General features: G+C 50.1%; 2 protein-coding genes across 7 annotated transcripts in view; one reads left to right on the top strand and one right to left on the bottom strand.

The window, feature by feature from the left end:
- PTEN (phosphatase and tensin homolog) overlaps positions 1–3395 on the top strand; it is a 72655-nt gene extending 69260 nt beyond the window's left edge. Inside the window, exon 8 of the mRNA XM_058840680.1 lies at positions 1611–3395. Within this exon, the coding sequence (XP_058696663.1) occupies positions 1611–1919 (309 nt within the window). The 3' untranslated portion in view covers positions 1920–3395. The remainder of the gene's footprint in view (positions 1–1610) is intronic.
- An 18856-nt stretch (positions 3396–22251) lies between these two features.
- The window catches only part of RNLS (renalase, FAD dependent amine oxidase), a 52139-nt gene continuing 49600 nt past the window's right edge, over positions 22252–24790 (bottom strand). For all 6 annotated transcript variants that reach the window (XM_058841391.1, XM_058841392.1, XM_058841395.1 and 3 more), the window contains one exon: positions 22252–22562. In XM_058841391.1, coding sequence (XP_058697374.1) covers positions 22365–22562 — 198 coding nt within the window. In that variant the 3' untranslated portion in view covers positions 22252–22364. The remainder of the gene's footprint in view (positions 22563–24790) is intronic.

Genomic DNA, 24790 nt, shown 5'->3' with positions numbered 1-24790 from the left:
GGATTGTTGGGGGGTCTGGGCAGGAACAGGAGCTGGATCAGTGATCCATGTGAATCCCTTCCAACTTGGGATATTCTGTGATTCTAAAGCTGGGAAAGCTGGGGTGACCAACACATCCAGCAAACGGAACATTTCCTGATGGGTGTTTGAATGCAAGCAAAGCTTTTATTTAATGTGCCAAATTGCTGTGAAAACCCCTCCAAAACAAGAATTGAGCTTGTGCATCCAGGCCATCCTACAGGAATTTATTTATGTCTATGGGAGCTCTGTCTTCAAGCTTGCCCTGTTGTCTCCTGCTCACCTCTTTTGGAGGACCAGAAGGGTTTTGGGAGAGCTGGATGTGGTTCCTGTAGTCTTTAGAATCAAAGAATCCCAGAATGGTTTGGGTTGTAAGGGACCTCAAAACCCATCCTGTCCCACCCCTGCGATGGGCAGGGACACCTTCCACTATCCCAGGCTGCTCCAAGCCCCAAAGTCCAACCCGGCCTTGGACACTTCCAGGGATCCAGGGGCAGCCACAGCTTCTCTGGGCACCCTGTGCCAGGGCCTGCCCACCCTCCCAGGGAACAATTCCTTCCCAATATCCCATCTATCCCTGCCCTCTGGCACTGGGAAGTCATTCCCTGTGTCCTGTCACTCCATCCCTTGCACAGAGTCTCTCTCCATGTTTCCTGTAGCTCCTTCAGGCCTTGGAAAACCACAATGAGGTCACCCTGCAGCCTCCCCTCTTCAGGCTGAACAATCCCAACTCTCCCAGCCTTTCCTCGAAAAGTGCAAGTGAAAAAAAAAAAAAAAATACACAAAAGCTCAAGATTCCCCCATGTCCTGCAGGAAAATCTTAGGAAATTCTCCCTGTTCTTGCAGCCCTGCATTTCCCAGGGTCTAAGATGCCCATCTTCCTGTAGTGGCTTAGCTCTAACCTGGACATCAGCTCCCGCTTTGGCGCGCCAGGCTCTCGGGATGGTGTTGCAATGTCCTTTGGGCTGTGGGAGCGGGGAGCTCTGGAAATCTGCATGTTTGGGCAAGTTCAATGCAGTTGCCTCTGCTGGAGCCTGACTTCCTTCCTTGGACAAAGCCCGAGGTTTGTGGGCTCCAATAACGTGGCAAGTCACCAACTTGGCATCTATAGGAACGAGGAGGGCGTGGCCCCACTCCCATCGCACAAAAAATGTCGGAGCCTGTGGAGAGGAGACAAAGGTGGAAGCAAGACACGGTTTCTTTTCTTTCCTCCCAAAGCCTGTTGTGTTTCTGCTTGCTGAGAATGATTCCATAAGTGCCAGCATATGGGGAAAATTCCGGGGTTCTTGTAAAGAGTTGGGGTCTGAACCTATGGCATTTGGGGTGGGGAATTCTTCTTGGGAGTGACAAAACTTCTTGGCATTTTAATGCAGGGAGCAGAGGCAATCGAGGTTGGTTTTGGTGATTGGCGCTGATTTCTTGGGCGAAGGAGGTGTCTGTCCGTGGGCAGAGGCTGTGGTCACCTCTCCTCATGAGGTCATGGGCCACAGAGCTGGTGTGGGATGGCTCAATTCTCCCTGCCAGCCACAGGGTGACCAGGGTGATCTCCAAGAACAAAACTAGTCCAGCACGGGCTGTTCTTTCTTTTCCAGCTTTTTGGCACGCTCAGAGCCGTGTTTTTGAGCCATCCCCTGTGGCCACGTGGACGTTTCCTTCTGACAGCAAGAACAGAGACTGGTGCAACTTCTGGTTTCCAGGAGCTTTATAACAAATCACCACAAGTCACAGAACTTGTTGTAAAGCGGAGGCTTCGTGTTTCACTCGTTACCGTGGCTCCAAACGTCAAAGCAGCGAGAACTTCCAACATCATTGTCACAGTGCTGTTCCCTGGGAGGAGAAAATGCCATGGGTCTGCTGGGAATGACAAACAATGCTGGCACAGGGAGAGGCAACAGGGCTGAAATCAAAATGCTTGTGTTTATAATTGCTTTTACCATGGTCCCTGGAAGGCTCCTGCGGCAGACGCAGGGTCCTGTAGGGTGAGGGGCTGAGCAGGAATAGAACAGGGCATAATCCCAGTCCCCAAAGGGTTTGAGGGCTGTCAGACTCCTCCACCAGCCAGACTGACACCACCACGCTTGGAGACCATGTCACAGACACACTGATTTTAATAGGGAAAACATAAAAAAAAAAAAAAAAAAAGAAAGAAAGAAAAAGAAATAAAAGAAATTTATAGACTTCTTTTTCAGCTGCAAATTAAATTTCTTCTGTCTTGTCAACGGCTTTTGGATGGCCACTGCGGAAGGATCCTTTTGGTGAGACAAAAAGGCTGCAGAAATAATAGAAATGAACGTCTACAGCTGAAGAGCTTGACTGAGACTTGAAAAGTTTGCTTTGGGTGGCAGCCAAGTCCTGCTGAGGTCTGCAGGAGTTTTGCTCTTGGCCTCGGTGGGGCCGAGCTTTCACCCTTGGAGATCACGTCCTGAGGAGAATTTAGTCTAAAATAATTCTCAAAACTTGTATTGTTTGACTCCCATCCAGGGTTTTTTTTTTGGAGGCTCAGTGGCTTTGTGCTTCTCATTGACTCGGATTGCTCCCCTTGGCATCTTCCAAGGATGAGCCCTCATCGGAGGCTCAGGAGGCTCAAGGGAGGGTCAGATGTGAACAGGCCTCAATCCAGGTTCCTAAACCAACAGATTCTTTCATTTGGGGAGTGTAGGACTTGTTGGGCGTGTGCTGAAGCCGCGCATTTTTGGAGGGAGCCATAGCACGTGAGAGAGTCACACCATGGTCACAGCCAGGACCTGGTGGCGTCTTCAGAGGATCCTTCCCTCCCCTCTGCTGATTGCCCATCAAGCAGGCTTTTGGAAGAGGAAAGAGGGAAATGGTAAAGAGCAGTTGGATTCCTACTGTATGTGCTCGCTGTTCTTGATGATTTTCCCCTCCTTTTTTAGGGAGGTGGTGGCAGGAAAAGCAACTTGTTCAATTCACAGCCCTGAAGCTCCTGGAGATGCCAGGCTGGGTTTTCCCCACCCTGCTCTAGAATCACACTTAAACAGAACATAATTATCAAGATTTAAGGTTTGCCTCCTGAAATCAGTTGGTTTCACAGCAGACCCTGAGAAATTAGTTTCTGTTTGTTTTTTGGTTTTTTTTACTGAAAGAGGGTGTGAAATCATTTAAACAGATGCCTTTTGGAAAACCTTGAAAACTGTCTAATAAATAGATCTATAGTGTATAGGCTTTCTTTTGTTGCACTTGAAGTTGTCCAGCATGGAGTGCATGACTTAGACTCAAAAAATAAATTAATCTGTGAATCAGTGACTGCAATACAGGGACTATCAACCACCAAGAGGCTCCTTTAAATCTCTGCTGAGCTGGGGCTCTCTGAAAACTGTGGCCTTGCGTGGGGAAGAACAATAAGAATAAAAGGAAATCTGAGAATTATTTGTCTTGTAATTATTTTTAGAAAAATAATTTCTTTTTTTGCTGGGAGAACTTTCATTTTCCCTGCTCTCAAATAAAGCAGTGATACGGTCCTGCTGTGCCTCAGGCTGTCCGCCTAAAATAAAGGAAAGGCTAAAAAGATGGACCATCTGGAAGCCTGTGCAGAAGGAGCGTGCCAGAGCAGGCTGACGTGCAAGAGCATCCTTTGGATGTATTTTTGAATGCTGGTCAATCCACTGAGGGCTTTTTTTATCATTATTTTTTGTGATGAGTCGATGGCAACTTCTCAGGGGCTTTTGCTGCATGTTGCAGTGCTGGTGGTTATTCCATTAGAGGCTGAAGGGGAATTCTGGGACACGCTATTTCTCCCTGGAAGCAGCCTATGTCTGGCACCAAAACCTCCCCTCAGCTTTTCAGGCGTGCTGAGGGGCTGTGGCAGCCGATTTCCCTCAGCTTTTTGGGCTGAAACTCCAGCTGGGAGTGGCGATTCCTCTGAGTCAGTGGTCTCCAAATATTTTTTATTATGCTCCCCCTCTCTGCAAAAAACATTTTTAAGCATGCACCTCAATCTCAATGCATCCCTAAGGAAACAAGGCAGATTTATTTTTTTTTGGGGAAGGAGGAAATGTTGGGAAAAACTGGGATTTTTTTTTTATAATGCTGGTGGTTCTGGGTTGATGGTTGGCCTGGATAATCTTAAAGCTCTTTTCCAGCCTTAATTATTCTATAATTTTTGGTGGAAATTTTCATGCCAGAAGCCTGACCAACTCCTCAAAGGCTCTCAGTGTTCCAAGCAACCTCCACGAGGAGACGATTCCCGGTCTTTTGGAGGGTGCTGGAGAGGGACACTTGAAGGCTGGCAATTTTTTTCAAAGGACAAGTGATGGCACTTTCCCTCCTCTCATCGTGGCCCATGTAGAAAGTGCTGAAAGACTGAAGGGCAGCACAGTGTGGGGGCATTTGTGCTGTTTGTTTCTCCAGCCATACGCACGGCCCAGTCCCTTTTATAGCGCCGCATATGGCACAACCATAAATTGAATTTTTCCTCACAATCGATCTGACCCGTATCATTCTGTTGGTTTCGGCAGAGCTGATTCCAACAGGCTGAGATTAGGACAGAAAATATGCTCCAGTTAGTGGAGGAGCCATGGATTCCCAGCCATGAGGAGGCACAGACTGCTCTGGTTTGTGCTGTTTATTGGTGGCACGCGGCTGACACGGCTTTGGATGGCTTTTGTCTTCCATGGGATGTGATGCAGGGGAAGTAGGTGGCTGCCTGTGCCCACCAGCCCGGTCTGGAATGCTGTGGCTGGTGGCTCTGGCTGTGTTTTATGGAAAACAGAAGGATCAGAACTGCAGTGTCCCACCCCTGGGCAGTGGGATGCTGAAGGTGTCATTTCAGAGCATCACACAGCAAACTGGGGCAACAGCAGTGACAAAAACACTGCAGCTGGTGAGCTGAGCCTGCCCTTGTGTTTAGAGGGGGGAAAAAACCCCTTTGGGGGTCTCTAAACCTCCCCTCACTACGGCCAGAGCTTCTCCCTTCATCTTGGACTGTCAAAGGAAGAAACAGCACTGATGGGCTGCTGACAATTTGAGAAGATTAGAAACTGTCCTACAAGATTAGGAAGCTGCAAAAAATGGGCTGTAGCTACTTTCTTTCCCAGTGCTCTCAGCTGCAGCTGAGAATCTAGACCAGACTTTATTTTTGGCAAGGGGGAAAAAATAAATCTCCTTTGATACTGTGCAAAAAAAAAAAGGAGGGGAAAAAAAAAAAAAAGCAAGTAAATGTTAAGCCTTGTGCCTTGAGCAAGGATCTCTTCTGGCTGTACAGCAGCAGCATTTTAGAGCTGAAATCCACTTGCTTTGATCGCTGATGGGGAAAAAAAAAAAAAAGACATAAAAGGGATTTATGGTGAAATAATGGATTTGATCCCTGGTAATCCTTTCTTTGGGATTAGACTTGGAATATTATTTTTGTGATCTCTGGAATTAGACTATGCTGGCGTAACAAACCAGAGCATGTGAGTTGCTCTGCAGGATGAGGGTGAGCTGTGAATAGAGAATTACTTGCACAGAACAAAGCAGATGATGAATTTACAGTTCTATTTTTGACTACACAAGGTCCACGGGCAAGTGTAAAACCCAGCATAAAACCAACCCCGACCCAAGGCAGAAAAGACCCCAGGCCTTCTCTTCTTTGTGGCTGAGCTGTTGTGATCTCCAAGGACTGTTGGTTAGGGCTTCTTTTTTGAGGATTTTCCCATTCATGGGAATTTAGGAGCTTGTACCCGCTCCTGTTGGTGGACATGAGATATAAAATGTCACTGGAAACCTCCTTGGTGCAGGTTTTCCCGTGTGGCCACGGTGCCTTCCAGGGAAATTTGGCAACCCTGGCTTTCTCTGCCCAGAGGGTGAGAAACACCCACAAACCTCAGGTCTCCCAACACGGATAATGTGCTAAGAAATCTTCCTGGGCAGGTCGTTTATGGGTCTCTTCAAACAAAATAGGTGCAAAATGTGCTGTGAAACCTTGCTGTGGAACTTTGAACTCCCAAATCTTTCAGAGGAAGCTGTTCCAAGGAACTTCTTGGTTTCCCTGCCAAATTTCAGCTTTCTGTACTCAGGGGTAGCTTTTAAACTGGGGAGAAATTCTTCAGTGTCAGGCTTTGGAACAGCTGCTATTTAAAAAATACCAAAACCACCGATAAAAGTGGTGGGCAGAGAGCAAGCTATGGAAAGGGAAAAATATTCACTGCCTGCCCCCCATTCCTGGGTGTGCTGCTGGAATTGCAACCTCCCTTCTGCTCTCAAGGGTCACTGAACTTTGACCAGGCTCCCAATCTCACCCTCACCTTGGGGAATCTGTGGCCACAAAGGCGTGGCTGAGGAAGGAGCAAGGAAATGAGCCCTGGAGATCCCCTTGGGAGCTGCTGTGGTGCCCTGTGCCAGCTGCTTCCCCAGAGCAGCCCCTCTTTTGGGAGCTGTGGAGATCCCAGGACAAGTTATCAGCTTCCCCAGCACTGCCTTTCCTGACAAAATGCCACCTCCTGAAAGTGCTGGGGGAAGGATTGCTGGGCTGGCTCCCTGCCTTTCCTTTGGGAAGTTATTCATGGAGCGCTCGGCTGGGGATCCCTACCAAAAACCACTTGCACGGATTTCTGGGCAAGGCATGCCATGTAATCCCCTAGGAAGGAGCCAGTGGCTACAACCCATTTTCCAGAGGTAAAACAGTCTCCTGTTCCCTCTGGGGGGTGGAAAATGTGCTAATCCTTTCCATTTTTGGCTCAGGGAGGGCGAGCTACCTTTCCCAGAGTGGCAGGGTTACGGGCGATGGATGAGGAGCTTGGAATCCATCCTGCTTGGCTGATGCTCAGGAGCTTCCCTGCAGCACTCCGTGTCTGGAGGTGGTGCTGACAGCCCTGTGCACAGCCTGCAGCTGGCACCACTCCCCTGGATCCGGCTGTGCCACCTGCATTCCGGAGATCCAAGGGCTGGCATGGCAGCGTCTCCCCTCGGAACCCTCGGGAAGCCACGGGAAGGGCAGTTCAGGTGCATGGAAAACCCCAGTTATGGTGGTATCAGCTCTAGTTCAGTGAAGGGTCTGAGCAGCAAACTTCATTTGCTTTCTAGATATTTGCACTCCTTGATCCCAAATTCGCTAGCAGCAGGGCGGTGATGCTTGGGAATTTTCTTGGAGCTGATGGAAGAGCAGCCTGCCTGCACTGGGGATTTGTGCCAATCCAAGTTACACCTGGAGGATCAGCAAAACTCATGGTTTGGGGTTCCTGGAGTAGAGAGCAGACAACAGGAGAGAGACTATTTACAAGAATGTGTAGTAATAGGACAAGGGGCAGCAACTTCACACTGAAAGAAAGGAGGTTTAGGGTTGAAATTAGAAAAAAATCCTTCCCTGTGGGGATGCTGAGGCCCTGGCACAGGGTGCCCAGGGAAGCTGTGGTGCCCCTGGATCCCTGGAAGTGTCCAAGGCCAGGCTGGACAGTTTGTTGGAAGGGGTTCCTGTTCACAGCAGGGGTATAGAACGAGATGATCTCTTACCGATCTTTACTTTCAGGGAGGTGTGTGTTTGGGCTATTTGTGGACACAGCCTTGCAGAAAACAACCTGCCTCTTGTGCTTTTTTGTTCTGGTAAATTCTTGAGGCCTGAAATGCAGAGAGATTTCTTTGGTTTCCAAAGAAACCTTCACCTCTGGCTTTTATTTCTACCTTCAGTTGTTTGGCTTTTGGAGCTCCTCCCAACAGTGGTTTGAACCAAAACCACAGACTCCTGCCTGCTGAAAAGGAGGAACAGAAAAATCCAAGGAGAAATAACACTTCAGCATCACGATCAGATCTCTACTGTCTTCAGTCTCAAAGTCCTCCTTCCCTTTCATTAGATCCAGGAGAAATAAAATACTACGAGCGGTTGCTTTGCGTTCTTTCCATTCCCTTGTTTCCCCCCTCCTCCCCTTGACTGTGAGTCAGTGCTGAGGCTCTTGGAGAGGCTGGGAAGAGGAGAGTGCCTGATTTCCATGGGCACAGGGCCTGCCAGCATCTGGCCACAGCTACAACAAGCAAAAATCATATGTGGTGTTTATGGTTAGGAAGGATCTCCGTTTCTTGACTGTGCGAGGCATTCACGGTAAGAGAGAAAAAAGGCTCAGTTTTTTTTTAATCAAAAGTGACTGTCTGATAGAAGAATAAACCCAGACCGACCACTGGGGAAGGGCACTTTTGTTTTCCAGAATCAGGCCCAGTTCCACCCCCCCAGGGATGGAGATTTATGGCACAAACTGAGGTTGTTTTGATCCTGTGACCCGAGGGCTGCCAATCTTCTTCATCTCTCAAAATATCCATGAATTTTTGGTTTTCACGCTGTTTATCTGGGTTGGTGAATTGTTGAGTGTTATCCCATTATAAGTCAAGGTAGGTCTGGTTCCTACTCTGGAAATACACAAAATTAATTGCTTTTAATTAAAAATGACCTAATAGGTAATGAGTGTAGACACCAAGAGTGCCTGTCCTCATCTTGTGAATTTCTCAGAGCACAGATACCACATCTAAAGAGGTTACAGGGAAGATTAAAAAAATCCTGTGAGGAATTTTTTATCTGTGGCCATAAATCCACTGATTTTGAGTCAGAGTCCTCTTTAGCATCAGCTGAAGAAAACCCAGGTGAAGGAAACAGGTACAGACTGCAGAGCAAACTGGTGGTCCAGCCTCTAAAAGCCATCTTTTAGAGACGGTGCCAGGCTGCAAAATGGTATCAGCTTCTGCAGTGGCAGAGGGGAGCTGGCTGCAGACCTCCTCCAAGCCCCCCAGGCTCCTGGGGATGCTGCACCTGCCCTTGCTGACTTCAGGGTGTGTTCCAATCACTGATACTGAAAATCCTCCGTGACAAGCAGCAGCTGATGGGAAGCATTTCTTCATTCTCACAAACCATTACCCCCACCCCCCAGACAGATTTTATGAAGTGTGGGAACCCAAAAAGCTGAAGTTCAGTTTCCATTGCTCGTTGGTTTAGGTTTACAGAGTCATTTTTCTTGCCTAAGTGGAGCAGTTTTGTGCTAAAAGTTGTTCTACAGACCTGATTCCTCTCTGTGGCCCGCTCACCTTGCAGGCAAGGTCAGAGCTTGCTGATCTAGCAAGCCCTGATTGTTGCTTTTCTCCACCCCTGATCACTTGAAAGGGTTTCTCAAACACACCTGCGTCATGACCTCGATTTTGATAATCAGTCTCATGAGGGAGTTTTCACGGAGAGGCTGAGGCAGCTGTGGGGAGGTTCTGCTCCTCTCAGCCCCCTTAGCACAGGAATGGCACCAACCACAGGCTGCAGGTGAGATGGCAGAATAATGGCACAATGGAAGTGAAATCACTGATTTCTGAGTCCTTTCCTTTGGGCTGCAGTGGAAGTAACGTTGACCTGCCAGGGGAAACCTTGGCATTAAAACAGGGGAAAGATGGAGAGGGACTCCAAGACCTGGAGGGACAGGACACAGGGAATGACTTCCTGCTACCAGATGGATGGGATAGATGGGATATTGGGAAGGAATTGTTCCCTGGGAGGGTGGGCAGGCCCTGGCACAGGGTGCCCAGAGCAGCTGTGGCTGCCCCTGGATCCCTGGAAGTGTCCAAGGCCAGGTTGGACTTTGGGGCTTGGAGCAGCCTGGGATGGTGGAAGGTGTCCCTGCCCATGGCAGGGGTGGCACTGGATGGTCTCTAAGCTCCCTTCCAACCCAAACCATTCTGGGATTCCATGATTATTTCCCCTTTGCAATTCTTCTAGAAACTTTCTCCAAGGGACAAATAGAGACACAGCCAGATCTGGGCTCTAAAGTGCCCTCTTGCTGCTCAATGAAGGTGCACTGCACTGGGGACCTTAACTTGTGTCCCTGGAGACCCAGCTGGAAACCAGCCCAACCCAAGGATGGCACAAGAGCTGCTCATTTCCTGATGTGGATCCCTCCCTTCTTCCTGGGGCTGGCCTCCCACCTCATCCCAAGGGCTCAATCCCCAGTGCAAAATTCACATTCATGGGGTGAGCTGAGGTCTCCAGCTTCCCCTTTTAAACCCCTTGATGCTCCCCATCCAAGCCAGCAGATCTAGAGAGAAGGTCCTCGATGCTGCAGAAGGAGGGAACCTCCCCTGCCCTTCTTGCCACGTGTCAAAATGTTAACACAGCCCATATGTCCACACACAAATAGGAAAAAATATCCTGCCCAAACCAGCTGTGCCTCCACGGGGAGCAGCCTCGGTGCTTTCACGTTGCTTAAGTGGGGTGTAAGGTTAATTAGGAAATCCCTGGAACAGCCCTTTGAAGTGTAGGGGCAGCCAAACACACTCTTTCCTCTTCCTCCAGCTGTCCCAGCCCCCAGGCAGGGCAGGTGGGGCTGAAGAAAGGACTTTATGGCTGGGGGAAGAGTGGGAATGGGTGGGAATCCCACCAAAGGGAAGAGGGCTGGCACCATGGGGCCTGCCAGAGAGGGCAGGAGAATCTCTGATGATGCCACTGGAGATGTCAGGAGCTCCTGGGACCTCAAAAATGTCCAGCAGAGCTGAGGCTGAGCAGGGGTTTAGCAGATATTTTGTGTCAGGAAATATTCCGTGTAACTGTGTGTGAGAAAAGAATTTGCTTTTTCTGGGGTTTTCCAAAGTCCCTGCAAAAACACCTCTCCTTGAGCACAGAGCAGTGGCTAATACAGGGGAAGGTGCTGGGATTTCAGTTTTCAGCTGCTGAACTCCAGCATCTTCCCAGGCATGCTCCTAAAAGAGCACAGTAATGGAGTGGTTAAACTCCATTAAACTCCATCCCCACTGTCCAGTACTGGATACAAGGACACATCCACTGGCTATAAAATACTGGCCTCATCTCCTTGGATTGATGCTCCCCCTGTTATTTTAGTCTTACCAGGTTTATAGCCCTCTGAGGGATGGAGGCCAAGCTGTCCCTGATGTAAAATAGAAGGAATCCTGCACAAATGAGGATATTTACTTTATTAGCATTTTGGCTCATTAACCAGGGCAAACCCCTGGCTCGCTGCCCCTGTGTGAGGCAAAACCAAGTGATTTCCTTGTCAATGCAGGTTTTTGGAGCTCCAGGCTCATTCCTCAGGATTTAAGCAATGTTCAAAGCACAGCTGCAGGTGCCACCATTCCCATCCCCATTTCCAGGCGTGTCCCTGCCACGCCCCGGGAACATCAGGAGCCCCTGGTGCCGGTGTGGATGGAGCTCAGCGGGGATGTAGGTAATTCTAGGGGGATTTGGGATCAGAGCCTCAGATTCACCAGCACAAGCTGCAGCAGTGGAATTCCCACATGACTGAAATCCAGGCTTTTCAGCACATTCCTTGGCTACCTGGAAAAAAATGGGATATGCAGGATGGTAAAGCTGAAGGACAACGTGGAGGAATCAATTCATTAACTGGGTGCAAAGTGATCCATAAAGGGAAAATAACCCAAATTCTACCAGTGAGGTGATTGGCTCTGACTGCTCTCAGCACTCCAGAATGACATCCCTATATTCTGATGGATGGTCTCTGGAAAGAACAGGAGCATCCAAACAAAGCCATAACGCCATGAGGAATTGCCAGCAGAGGAAGGGAGAGCACCATGATGCTGCAGCACAAATTCACCACACCCCTGGGACTTGGATGCTGCGAGCAGTTTTAGTCTTCCCATCTCTGAAGGGAGGTAACAGAGCTGGGAAAGCTTTGGGAAGGATGAAAGAACTGGAATGGCTTCTGTAGGAGGAGCTATTTAAGCCAGATCTGTCCTGCTGCCTATGACAGGCCCAGCTATGAGAAATTCGAGTGAAGCAGATGGCACCAACTTCAGCTGGAGACAGGTTCAGGTTGGGCAGGAGAAGGGTGCTGCTCTCAGGACACACATTTCCCCTGCAGAGTCCCCTAGTTTTGTTGGGGATGTGAGGAGTTTTTGTGAGTTTAAAAGGGTGATGAATGAGTTAATGAATGAGGAATTCCTTCCAGGGTGCTGATGGCTTCCAAAATGACCCACTTCATAAAATCCCTGAGCAGCAAAGTGCCAGAAGCTGCGAGAGCCCCCAGGTGAAATTTCCCTGCACGTTTTTCTTGTTCTTGCACCTTTCCCCGGGTATTTGGGCAGAGTTCAAGACGGGACACTGGGCTCAGGGGATTTGCAACAATACAGACATTGTCACGCTCTTCTGACACAGGAAATCAAAGAGACCTTCCCTTGTGAGGACGGATGTGATGAGCAAGTGATTTCTGCTTTATATCCTCATTCAAGCTGAGCACCTGATGATGAAGCCCAGAGTTCAGAGACTGGGGGATGGAAAAATTCAACTCCCCCAAAGCATTCTGTTTCAGAACACCTGTGGTCCCAGGTTTCTGAGTAAAAGAACTACACATAAGCTGCCTCGGGATCCAACTGCTGAGCAATATTGGCAGGATAAAAGCCCAGCCAACCAAAATGCTGAACAAGCAGAGAAACTTGAAACCTGTGCCACTTGCAACCTGTGTTCACAGCTTCTTTTGCCAGCAGAAAAGGGTCACGGGCTTCTGGGTGATTCACTTTGTGTCATTTGGCTCCACCTCAGAGGTGAGGGTTTCGGAATTACTCACAGCCCCGTGCTAACGCATGGCATCGTGTGATGCTACTGAAGTTTTGCACCCTTTGAACCCAAAGAGGTACTGAGCAGGTGACTTCAAAATGAGACCTCCAAGCTCTTTTTTCCCCCCAGTTTGAGGCAGGTTTCATTCCAGTGAGCCCTCGTTTCAGGCACCGGAGTTCGCTCGCGGCTGATATTGTTTGAGACTCAGCAAAACAATCTCGGTTCTTCACTGGGGAGAGACAAGTGGGCTTTAATTACTGATGACACAAGAGCTCTTAACCATCACCCAGGCATCACAAATTCATTTCCAAAATACCAGAGCCTGTCTTCTCTAATCCATCTCACACAAGGAAGGAAGAGGTTTTGGTGCACCAAAGGGGACCTGGGCAGGATCTGGCAGAGGTGGAACAAGGTGGAGTGAGAGGGCTCAAGCATCTAAAAAGTACAACCCTCTTTTGACTCCTTAGATGCTTTTTCCTCTCCTCCCTCAATTTCTTCCCCAAGGAAACTAGAATCTGACACAAAAGAATGAAAGAGAAAAACCCCAAAGCTTTGCTTAAGCCATGTATACAAAACTCTTGTAAATGGAAAGTTTGGAAGCCAGAGAAAATTGCTTGTTGTGCCAGATAGGGCTATTTTCAAAGTCCCCAGGTGTATTCCTTTGCCCTTCTCTCATTAAAAAGCTACAATGGATCCTGCACAGTTGTTTTTTTAAAGGTGTAAAGAGTTGCCCAAGAAGATGGAGGGATCCAGGAGATATTTTTGTGAGGGCTGTGGTGCCTCAGCCAGGCTGGGATGCAAGCTGTAGGCTTGGATTATTTTCCCACACTTCTCAACTACATGGCCACCTTTGTTTTAGCTGTGAAGCCTCCCTGGCCAAACAAATATTTTTATTAATACTCATCAGCAAAAATATAAACAGATACTGAGTTAGAAGCACGGGCTCAGCTCTGATTGTTTGACCTTTAGTTTCTATTGACAACAGCAAAGTAAACAATTTCTGTGGAGACTCAGTGCTGATTTCTGCCACAAATAAATAAGAACTTGAGATTAAAATGGTGAGCTTTAAGTTATTGAACAGAGACCTGGGGCCATTGAAACTGGGAGCTGCCCTGGAAGCACTGACACCGGTGGAGCAACGAGTGTCCCCTGCAAAATGCTGCTCTTTGCTCATCTTGCAGGCAGGGAGAGGTTGGATTAGGGTGGATCTGCCCAGTGGTGTGGACTTGAGCTAAAGAGGACTTGAGAAGGCTGTCTGCCCTCCTGCCCAGTGCTCAGGGTGGGTTTTCAGAGCCAGCAGCTCCCTTGAGGAGCGCAACTGGGCAGGGAAAGTTCCTGTGCACATTTCTGGTGTTCCAAGAAAAGAAGGACGTGGAACTGTTGGAGCAGGTCCAGAGAAGGCACCAAGCTGCTGAGGGAACTGGAGCACCTCCCCTGTGGAGCCAGGCTGGGAGAGCTGGGGCTGTGAGAAAGTTGTTTGGGGACCTCACAGCTCCTTGCAGAGTCTGAAGGGTCTACAGGGAAGCTGGAGAGGGATTTCGTCAGGAACTGGAGTGCCAGGACACAGGGAATGGCTTCCCAGTGCCAGAGGGCAGGGATGGATGGGATATTGGGAAGGAATTGTTCCCTGGGAGGGTGGGCAGGCCCTGGCACAGGGTGCCCAGAGCAGCTGTGGCTGCCCCTGGATCCCTGGAAGTGTCCAAGGCCAGGTTGCACTTCGGGGCTTGGATCAGCCTGGGATAGTGGAAGGTGTCCCTGCCCATGGCAGGGGTGGTACTGGATGGGCTTTAAGTTCCCTTCCAACCCAAACCATTCTCTTCACCAGTAATTTTATGATTCAAGCAGAGCAGGGAAGTAAAACACCAGATCCCATTGCTTTTTGTCCAGACAGGAAAATACCAAAACCTCAAACACGGAAGAACCTTCGGTGAAAGTAAAAGGTGAAAAGCCTTGGTTTTAGCATAGCTGCAAGGAACAACAGGCACTTTGAGCGTTGTTCATTCTGTGCTGGGGATGGCTGATCCAGCAGGGAGCCCAAGGCCTGCTGTAGTCGGAGGGTTACGGTAGCCCCGTGTGCCGCGATGACCTTTCGGGAGCCGCGATCTGGCCGTCCCTCCCATCCCTCCCCCACAGCCTGGGACAGCTGTAAACATCCCCATCATAAAGACACGATTGTAAGATCCTATTTATTTGCCATTAGGAACTGGCCTGGCACGGGCTTGGGTTGCCCGAGGGGCTGGGTGGGCAGGGCCTGTCCGAGCCCTCCTGCCACGACCCGGCCGGGGACCGTGGCATGCAACAAACGCCTCTGGTCTGTCCCTGTGCCCCTCCGAGCAGGGCCTGGCGCCAGCATCCCTGCCACAGCTCCTGCCAGATGAAAACAACAACCCAATTCCCTCCTCGCCTCTCACCAGCTCTTCCCACCCCTGCTGCTCCCCCGGGTGCAGGAGCCCAGGCTGGGGAGGAGGGCAGGAAGTTGCTGACGCGTGTGGTTGGATTTCGGTTTGAGCCCCATCCAGAAAGGAGCACCAAATATTAGTAAACAGATCAGGAAACATTTCCGTGTCTGGCAATAACTCCGCTTTTCCACGGCAGCCATCTCCAGCGGTTTTTCCACCAGGGGAAAAAGACCCCTCTTGGTTGCTTTGCTCAAACTGGAGCAGCTCAGCTCCTGGACCCCCTTCAGATCCTGCCCTTCAAACCCAGGTCTCCAGGCAGGAGCTGCAGCAGGATTCTGATCCGAGTCCTGCAGAGCGAAGGGTGCACGCTCCCGGACATCCCAGGGGATTACAGGATCCACGTCCAGCATCCCCAATCCAGGCTGAAAAGGAAAGGATCAAGATGCTTGGCCTATATTGCTTTGGAAAAGAAGATTATGAAGTGGTTTCCTTGCCGTGTGTTGAAGAGGGAATTACTGTGCTCCAGTGGGCTCCTTGGGGCAGGGACAAAAGGCCTGTCAAGTCCTGCTGCTTCAAGCTGCAGTCAGTCCCGTCAGGAAAAGGACACAGGAATGAATCCAGCACTCAGTGAAATCCTAGTTTTACCATTTCTCAGCCTCCTGGGATGAACCTGAGCTGCTCCTCTTGCAACACGTGGGGGAAATGTAGCAGTCCCTGATTCTGGAGGACTGAGCTGCCCCAAACCTGTGTTTCTGTGCTCTTCACCGTGACTTCCACTCAACAAACTCAAATTTAGGGGCTTGGATAAAAAGCACATGGTCAAGGGCTGGTTTTGGAGAGAAGATCTCGTTTTTGGGCACAGCACCTCCCACTGCAGGTGTTGAGGGATGTTGATGTGGGATGGAGGTGCCACCAGCATGAAGAAGAGGAACTGAGAGGATGAGGGACAAAAGTGAGGCTTGTAAGGGGAAAATAATTTCAAATGAGACCATCCTGATCCACAGCCAACAGCAAGCCTAAAAGCCAAGGAGGATAAAGAAACAGAATTTGTCTTTTTTCATGTTGAACTCCATGAGATGGTGTGAGAAACCATCTGATCTAACACCTCCTGTGACCAAGTCACTGTGACTGCATGAATCATCCCACGCAGACACCTGGTGATGGTATAGGTGACACTGTGACACCCACAGCTTGCCACTTATTTTGCCACTGGTTGTTTTCACTGCTGCCATCAGTGCTGCCTGCAATAACTAACAAATGACATGTCCATTTGGGAACCAAATCTCCAGGGAGATGCCACCACACCTTGTGCTCTCACCATTTCAGTCTCCTTCCTACACCATTGTCCTGCTTTTTTTGGTTTACAAAGATAAGGGGCCCATCTCACTCCAATCCCTGCCATGGGCAGGGTCACCTTCCACTATCCCAGGTGCTCCAAGCCCTGTGTTTGGACACTCCCAGGGATCCAGGGGCAGCCACAGCTCCTCTGGGCACCCTGTGCCAGGTCCTCAGCACCCTCGCTGCCCATCCTGGGCATCCCTCAGCCCCAGCAGCAGGGACTACAAAGTGAGCAGGTCAAGTGAAGCCTGCTGGACCAGCTTTGCCAAAAAGTCAAATCTGCTGAGGGAGCTGGGAAAGGGGCTCAGCCTGGAGCAAAGGAGGCTCAGGGGAACCTTCTGGCTCTGCACAACTCCCTGACAGGAGGGGACAGCCAGGGGGGGTCGGGCTCTGCTGCCAGGGAACAGGGACAGGACAAGGGGAAACGGCCTCAAGCTGTGCCAGGGGAGGCTCAGGTTGGACACCAGGAGGAATTTCTCCATGGCAAGGGAGCTCAGGCCTTGGCAGGGGCTGCCCAGGGAGGTTTGGAGTCCCCATGTCTGGAGGTGTCCAGGGAAGGGCTGGACGTGGCACTCAGTGCTCTGGGCTGGGGACAAGGTGGGGATCAGGCACAGCTTGGACTCCATGGGCTGGGAGGGATTTTCCAGCCTCAGTGGTTCTGGAATTCTCTAAACACCAACCAAAAGCATCCCAAGGGAATTCCTCATGCAGCCTCTCAGCACAGCTGGGAAGCTAATGCCGGATTTAAGGGGCTTTGCTGGGAATGGGCTGGAGCTCAGTCGCGTGCTCAGCTCCTGCAGGGCTCATCTCCAGCTCTCCCTCGGCCCAGGAAAGCGCTGAACGTGCCGGGGCGTTTTAACGAGGTTTCCAAATGGTTCCTACCCCTCTGCTCCGAGGCCAGGCTTCCATGGAGCAAACAGAACTGTGCCGAGGCGTGGATGGAGCCGGAATCCTTTCCTAGCCGTGGCCAACTGGGAATAAGAGTTAGTTCTTTATAGCAGATGTGTAGCTCAAAGTTCACCATAAGGGCACTCACATCGAGAGCACAGCATGTATTGTTCTGCAAGAAGGCTCAGCTCAGCCCTTCAAAAGACTCTGGAACAACTAATTTCATTATTCAAAGAATAAAGTGAGGCAGAGGGAGCCAAAATTAACCCTCTGGCCGCTCCCTGGAAGCGGGGATTTCTTTAGCACCCTGTGCTCACAGATCCATGCAGAGAATCTGCCTCGCAGTGTCCCAGCTCTGTTTTTCTCACTAGTTTAGGAGGTGGATATCTTATCCTTCTCAAAATGACTACCTGGACCCAGGCCAGGCTGAGCACCCCCACATGAAGGCCTCTGTGTGTACACTGCATCAGAGAATATTCATCTCCATTTAAGATCCCCAGGGAAAAACAGAAGAAAAAAAATTTTATTTTTTTTTTTTTAATTATCCATACAAAAAAAGTTTGTTCTCTTACTGACCAAATTCAAAAACAATACTTGCAGGCAGGAAGGACAAAAGAAGACCAGTCCTATAAGAAAAATTCACTTATTTTTAGGCAGATTTGAGCAAAGGAAAATACACTCCTCCAAATCATGTCCCCTCCTTGCCCAGGGATCTCTTGGCCGTGTGGCTGGGGCATGAACTGTCCCTGAAATTCTCCCTGCCCGACCAAATTCCTCTCTCTGGAGTTGAGCTGCTCGCTCAGCATCAATCCTACCTGCGAGTTAAGCTCTAAGGGAAAAGCCCAGGACACCTAAAGAAAATCCACCCCAGAGCAGCAGGTTGATAAAGGGTCAGTCAAGGACCAGCACCAGGACCAGGACCAGGACCGGGACCGGGATGGGTCCCTTGCATTTGCTGTTTCACTTCCCAGTTCCAGCACACGGTGCAGGGGGTGGAATTAAGATGAGCTCTTTTACCTGGAGAAGCAGCCAGGAACCATCTCCAGCCACGTTTGGGGCAGAAACCCCAGTTTTCTCCAGAAACCCCGGGTTTCTCCAGAAACCCCGGGTTTCTCCTCAACCTCGAGCTTCTCAAAAAATCCTTTGGCGAATCCTTTCCTGGCAAGGGCCAGGGGATCGGCTGGAGCCGCGATATTTGAGGGGATTATTTCTATTTGTTCCCATCCTGCCATGCTTGCAGCCTGCACTCCCAAACTGGCCCCCAGGATTGCTTTTTTACTCAAAGGAAAGTGGGATTTGCGCTACACAGGTGCAAACCCCCAATGACCGGGATGCAGGGCGCTGGTGATCCAGGGTTTGCACCAGGCTCGCTCACAGCCCGTGGTTATTGCAACAACACATCTGTGAACAGCTGGAGAACAAAAATCCCTTTGTCCCGGCGTGTTCCCGAGGCTCCATCCCTCCCGTGCCGGGGAGCCGCCAGGTGCAAATGGCTCTCTGCAAACGGGAACTCGCTCAGCTTCCAGGTGCTGAGCTGGGATTTTCTGCGCTGGGAGAAGGTGGTGAAGGAGAGCGGCTGATCCCCTCCTCTCCTGCCAGCTCATCCCCTTTCCCTGCGCTCCGGGCAAGGCAAGCAGTGCCGGGACAGAGGCTGACCTATATTCCAGCGCTGACTGCCCACCACGTTCCTAAAAAAAGAAGAAATATTTTTTCCCCTCCAATCTGGGCTGCAAAAGGATGGTGAAAGCCGGAGCGAGCATCACGGCCCGAGAGGAGAGGAGAGGAGGTGGCGGCATCTTTGCTCCGCAGCCGCGGGAGCGCCAGGGCCCCGCGGGGAGATGCGGCGGCTGACAGCGAAGGAAGGATGCTCCGGGCCAGGTGAGGCAGGAGGTGCCCTGTGCACAGCAGAAAATGTCACACGGAGCCGTGGCTGACCGCAGAGTCCCCGGCTCGGCCGTGGGGTGGCAGGGGCACGGCGGAGCGGGCTGGCTTTCCCACAGCCTGGGCTGTCCGCTCGCCCCCCGGGAAGCCTCGGCACTAAAAAGCGCTTTCCCAGATGTTGGGAGCAGTCGGGGACAGCCACAAGCACCTGGCTGGGTTTTCCCGTGGTGACGCTTAGGATGAGAACTGGGAAATGAGGAGAATCACGAGGCTTTCCAGGGGTCTCTGCGGGGTTCATCACCACAGCCTCCAAGATGACAGCAACCTGCCCTGCACCCCCATTTTACTCCACATAAAATCTCTCCGCTGGGGTTGAGCCGTAACTCTCTCCCTGTTTCCATTTATTTGCCTCCAGGGGAGGAATTTTGCTTTTCAAGAGGAGCCTCCCTCCTCCTCCTCCTCGGCGGAGGTGTCACCACCGGCTGATTCCCACCTGGATGTGGGAATGAAGCGCAAATCCCAAGGATGCTGAGAGGGAGGCGCTGCAGTGAGCCGGGCACGGCGGCAGCAGAAGGCTCCGGGATTTCAGGGCTTCGGCTCTGCCACACAAAGCGGCTTAGGGACGGCACAGCTGAGCCAGAGGATGGATTAGAGACAAAACCGGCTCTGGCTCCGGGGAAATCTCTGCACAGGGGCTCAAGGTGCTCGCTGGGCAGCTCAGAGAGTGCCCTGGTCCTTCCCTGGGAGCACCTGGGCTCCTGGTTCCAGCACAGCCTCTACATGGCATGTCACAGCCTCCTCATGGCATGTCACAGCCTCCTTTTGGCATGTCACAGCCTCCTTGTGGCATGTCACAGCCTCCTCATGGCATGTCACAGCCTCCTCATGGCATGTCACAGCCTCCTCTGGAGGCACCGGCCCCTCGGAGTTGGTCACTCCGGAATTGGCAGCCGAGCCCAGGCAGGCACAGAGTCCTCGGTGCCAGGCTGGGGCTGGTGACCCAGACACGCTTTGGGTGGCACAAGTTCAGGTTGCTGCTCCTTGCATGGACTCGAGGAGGAAACTCCTCTGCCAGGGTGAGCAGCAGAGACCCCTGCTTTGAGCCTGGGGCTGTACCAGCACAACACGGCCCCTCCACCAAGAGGAAATGTGGTCACAGGGGTGCTTTCAGCTGGGCAGAACCTCCCACCTGCAGCTGCCTTTCAAAAGGAATTTTAAAACAAACAAACAAACAAAAAAGAACCCCAAACAAAAACCCCAAGTCTCCAAACCTAAATTAATCTTTCAATTTATTTTCATACGCTTGCGCAAAAACACGGCCCAGGTCTCTGGAGACAGAGGAGACTTGTCTGGTTGATTTCCTGGGGTTTTCCCTGGATGGATGTGACTTTTGATTAACTGGCAGATCCATCCATTGCAGCCTTGTTCCCACATTCCCACTGTAAGAGCAGTGGCCAGCCCTGCCAAGGGGCGTTCCCTGGGTGGAAGTTACCACAGCTGGGAACTGCAAACTCATGGCCCCGGCTTTCCTTGTGAGGAGGAAGAAGAGAACATCTTGGTCTGGGAGCTGGAAGGCTCTAATTCCACATTCTCTGGGCAATTCCAATTCTCTGGGCACAGCTGAGGGCAGACACAGCCATCCCCCTTGTCTGGGAACAGGGAGAGAGTGGCTGGAGTGGATGGATCTGCCAGTTAATCGAAAATCAGGGATGAAATCCCAGGAAATCAACGAGACAAGTCTCTTCTGTTGCCACCCTTCTGGACACAGTGGCCTCTTTGAAACATCTCCCTGTCACCCGCCTTGTGTGGGAATTCCACATCTCCCTGCTCCCACATTCCCACTGCCCAGGGAGCACAACACATCCAACAACTTTTCCTCTCCACCTTAAAAAAAAAAAAGCCAAGCAATTTTTATCTAAATCATCTTAATCTGGAGGGATGCTGCAGAACAGAGGCATTTTGGTAGACTGGCACGGTATTTCCAGGAGGAATTTCTTCCAGGAAAGGGAGCTCAGGTCTTGGCAGGGGCTGCCCAGGGAGGTTTGGAGTTCCCATCCCTGGAGATGTCCAAGGAAGGGCTGGACGTGGCACTCGGTGCTCTGGTGACAAGGTGAGGATCAGGCACAGCCCTGGGAGGGCTTTTCCCACCTCCATGAGTCTGGGATATGAGGAAGGAGCAATCTGAGACTCACCAGGATTTGAAAAAGCTCCAAATTGAAAATCTCACGACTCCAAAAACATCTCTGAATCTGTGATTTGCTTATTAAAGGGTACTTTGAGGCATCAGGGTGACCAAAAGCTGAGGGATTGCTGAAAGGACAGAGCCAGAGACATCTCCACTGACCTGTCACTCCAGGTATCAGTGGCTGCTGCTGATACAAAGCCCTTGGAAGAGCATCACATCCCTTCAGAGAAATCCATCTGAGAGGAACAACACAGTGTTGAGTCAAAGACACCTTACATCCAGTTTTCTGCCTACTGTTAAAATTAACAAGTCTTAAATTCTTAGTGTCACTTAAAATACTCCACTAGAAATGGCCAGAGGCATTTTGTAAATCACAGTGGTCAGGTGCTGTGATCCAGGATGTCAGATTTGGGTGGAATGCAGGGGTAAAGTAAGAAAAACAGAGGCTGGACTGTACTCTGTAATGGTTTAAATTCTGTCTGCTAAATTTTGTTATTTTTAGTGCTGTGGTAGAGAGCTACCAGACTTGTTACACGTGATTGAAAAGGAAGGGCAAGTTAAAACCCAATTTAGAATAAATGAGTTATTTCTTGCATAATTTCTGAGTAATTTCTGAGCCCACACCGTTTCACCCCCCTGCCATGGGCAGGGACACCTTCCACTGTCCCAGGCTGCTCCAAGCCCCAAAGTCCAACCTGGCCTTGGACACTTCCAGGGATCCAGGGGCAGCCACAGCTGCTCTGGGCACCCTGTGCCAGGGCCTGCCCACCCTCCCAGGGAACAATTCCTTCCCAATATCCCATCCATCCCTGCCCTCTGGCAGAGGGAAGCCATTCCCCCCTTGTCCTGTCACTAGGACAAGGAGTAAATAAGGAGTTTCCCAGGAACAAACTCTGCAGCTTTATGGATTTTTGTGCCACTTCAAGTCAGGGTCCTCTGCTTGACATAATTTTCATTATTCTGTAAAAGTATTAGGAGACCTGGCAAGAGTGCTGGAGATCCATGCCCCTGCCTAGAGCCAGGGAAAATCTTACTTCAATCAAAATAACCACTCTCAGCACAGATCCTGGAAAATTCAATTTAATTCCATCCCAGTAATTATTCCAGCACACCGATACATCTTCCTTTATTTGTTTTTTGTAAGATGATGTTCAAATTCAATCCATCACAGCAAAATTCATAGCAAATCTAGAGGAAGTTTAGCAGCCTGACTTTGAAATTGCTGTAAATGAGGCTTCACAGCCTGTGCAAGGCTCATGGCAGACTCTATGCAGCCATCAAAGTTGGAACGAGTGAATCCATCACCCCCACAGATCAGGAGAGGCTGAGTGTGAAGAATCATCTGTCCTGGACAATTGGGCACAGCCCTTGTAACCTGGAAATGAAAAACATGAAGGGAATGGGGAGAGAAAGTCTTTTATTCACCTGAATTTCACACCAGAAATGTCTGAATTCCTGAGAAGCACATCACAGAACCACAGAGTGGTTTGGGTTGGGAGGGAACTTAAAGCTCATCTTGTTCCAGCCCCTGCCATGGTCAGGGACATCTTCCACTAGCCCAGGGTGCTCCAAGCCCTGTCCAGCCTGGCCTCCCACTCCAAAAGGCAGATCCAAACATTAACCATCAAAATACCATAACACAATACTTATTTCTGGGAGTTGAATAATTAAGAGTAAATTAAGAGTAAAACTTTGTTGCGTGTGGAAATTAAGAAACTTTAAGAGAAGCCAGTCTCAGTAGGAGTGACTCATCTGACCCCGGTGTAGAGACTGAAAAAGGTGTGAGGGTGATCTCACATCAACAAAGTGGGGCTTGCAAAATCCCAGATGGGTTCAACACAGGAAAGAGAACCTCCTGTCTCTGGGATCACAGAATCCCAGGATCACTGAGACTGGAAAATCCCTCCCAGCCCATGGAGTCCAAGCTGTGCCTGATCCCCACCTTGTCCCCAGCCCAGAGCACTGAGTGCCACGTCCAGCCCTTCCCTGGACACCTCCAGACATGGGGACTCCAAACCTCCCTGGGCAGGCCCTGCCAAGGCCTGAGCTCCCTTTCCATGGAGAAATTCCTCCTGGTGCCCAACCTGCTAAAGCATGATACAGAGAGTACAATTTTCTTTTGATCATTTCTTGGATTCCCACCCAGTAAGCTGTTACTGTATCCCCTCTTGGGACTGTCAGCTTCCAAGGAATCTTGCTAAATCCAGGGCATTTTTCCACGGATTCAAATGTACCCTCAGCTGGCCACTGAGGAGCCAGCCATTCTCTGCCACTGCCAAGTGTGGATGAGCTGCAAAGAACCCACATTTATGTTGCTGGCTGCATTTTCTGCTACTGGTGTTAGCATCTCTTCAAAGGACAAAATCAGCAAGCCCTTATCCTTTATTCAGCTTAACAGAGGAGTCCATCCAGGTATGGCAAATCCAGAGAGAGATTCCCCTTGTGACCAGTTTTAAGTCAATACTTTATTTACTCCTGAATTTTTCTTACAGATCGAGCTGAGTACAAACAATGCAGAAAGACTTGGCAGAAAAAGTCTTTTTTGAGCATCCTTTCTTCTTGGCTACCCAGTGCTTATTTGATGCTGGCTGTACCATGCAGCTCCTACCCCTCCTGGTATTTGGTCAAAGGTTGGACTTGATGATCTTGGAGGTGTTTTCCAGCCTCAGTAAATCCACATAAAGTGACTCTGCCAAAGACACACGGTGGGCTGGGAAGCTGTTGGCTCTGAATGCTAATGGTGCCTTCACCATAATTAGAGCAAGGGGATCCAGAACTGCAGCTGTGCTGCTAAGTAGTGTCAGTAGAATTTTGGAAGTCCTAATCTCTCATCTGCCATGGATAATTGTAATGTCTGCATTTTAATCCCAGGATTGTGTTTGGCCATGTGAAGGATGTTACAGCCGGATTTAATTAACAAGTAGGATAAATCCCATCTAAAAGAGTCAGGGGAAAGATGCACCCATCTTAACAGTTCCCCTGGCCTCTGTGGCAACAGCTTATTATAATTGAAAGTAAAGAGAGCTTTAGGAGAAAGAGGGAGCTCTGCCCCAGATATTTCATTTAGGCAGTGATTATTTTATAGGGTGGCATTAGAGATCTCTTTACTGAGATAACGGGTCTGACCTCCTGGGGCTTATTTGCAACCTAAGACATATTGACATTCATCCACCAAATTACAGACTGCTGATAATTCCTCCTGTGGCACCAGCAGCTGCTGGAGTCAGAGCAACAGAAGCAGGAGCTGGATGGGGTTTGGAAGCCCCTTCCAGAGCTGGATCCAACTCTTCTCCCCGCTCCCACCCACAGCTCTCGTGAGCACCAGCAGTCCGCAGCAGGTAAGGCAGGAGAAAAGAGCAGATGCCACAACCAGGGAACCTTAACCTGGTTTTCCCAAAATCTCCCCCCTGAACTGATAAAGAGGGACTCAGAGAACACACCACAATTTTGATATGTTTTATATAAATATTAGTACCCGTGCTAAGGTTGCTTTTGCAATCCACCAATACTTTACTCGCAGAAAAATAAACTTTGTGCTAACGAGACCAGGTTCCCAAATTGGATGCAGATCAAGGGGTATGAGCAGACTCCACAACATCCATC

Source organism: Poecile atricapillus, chromosome 6 (assembly GCF_030490865.1).
Source record: "Poecile atricapillus isolate bPoeAtr1 chromosome 6, bPoeAtr1.hap1, whole genome shotgun sequence".
Lineage (NCBI taxonomy): Eukaryota > Metazoa > Chordata > Aves > Passeriformes > Paridae > Poecile > Poecile atricapillus.
Note: the sequence above shows the minus strand (reverse complement) of the source record. Positions and strands in the feature narration are given on the sequence as shown.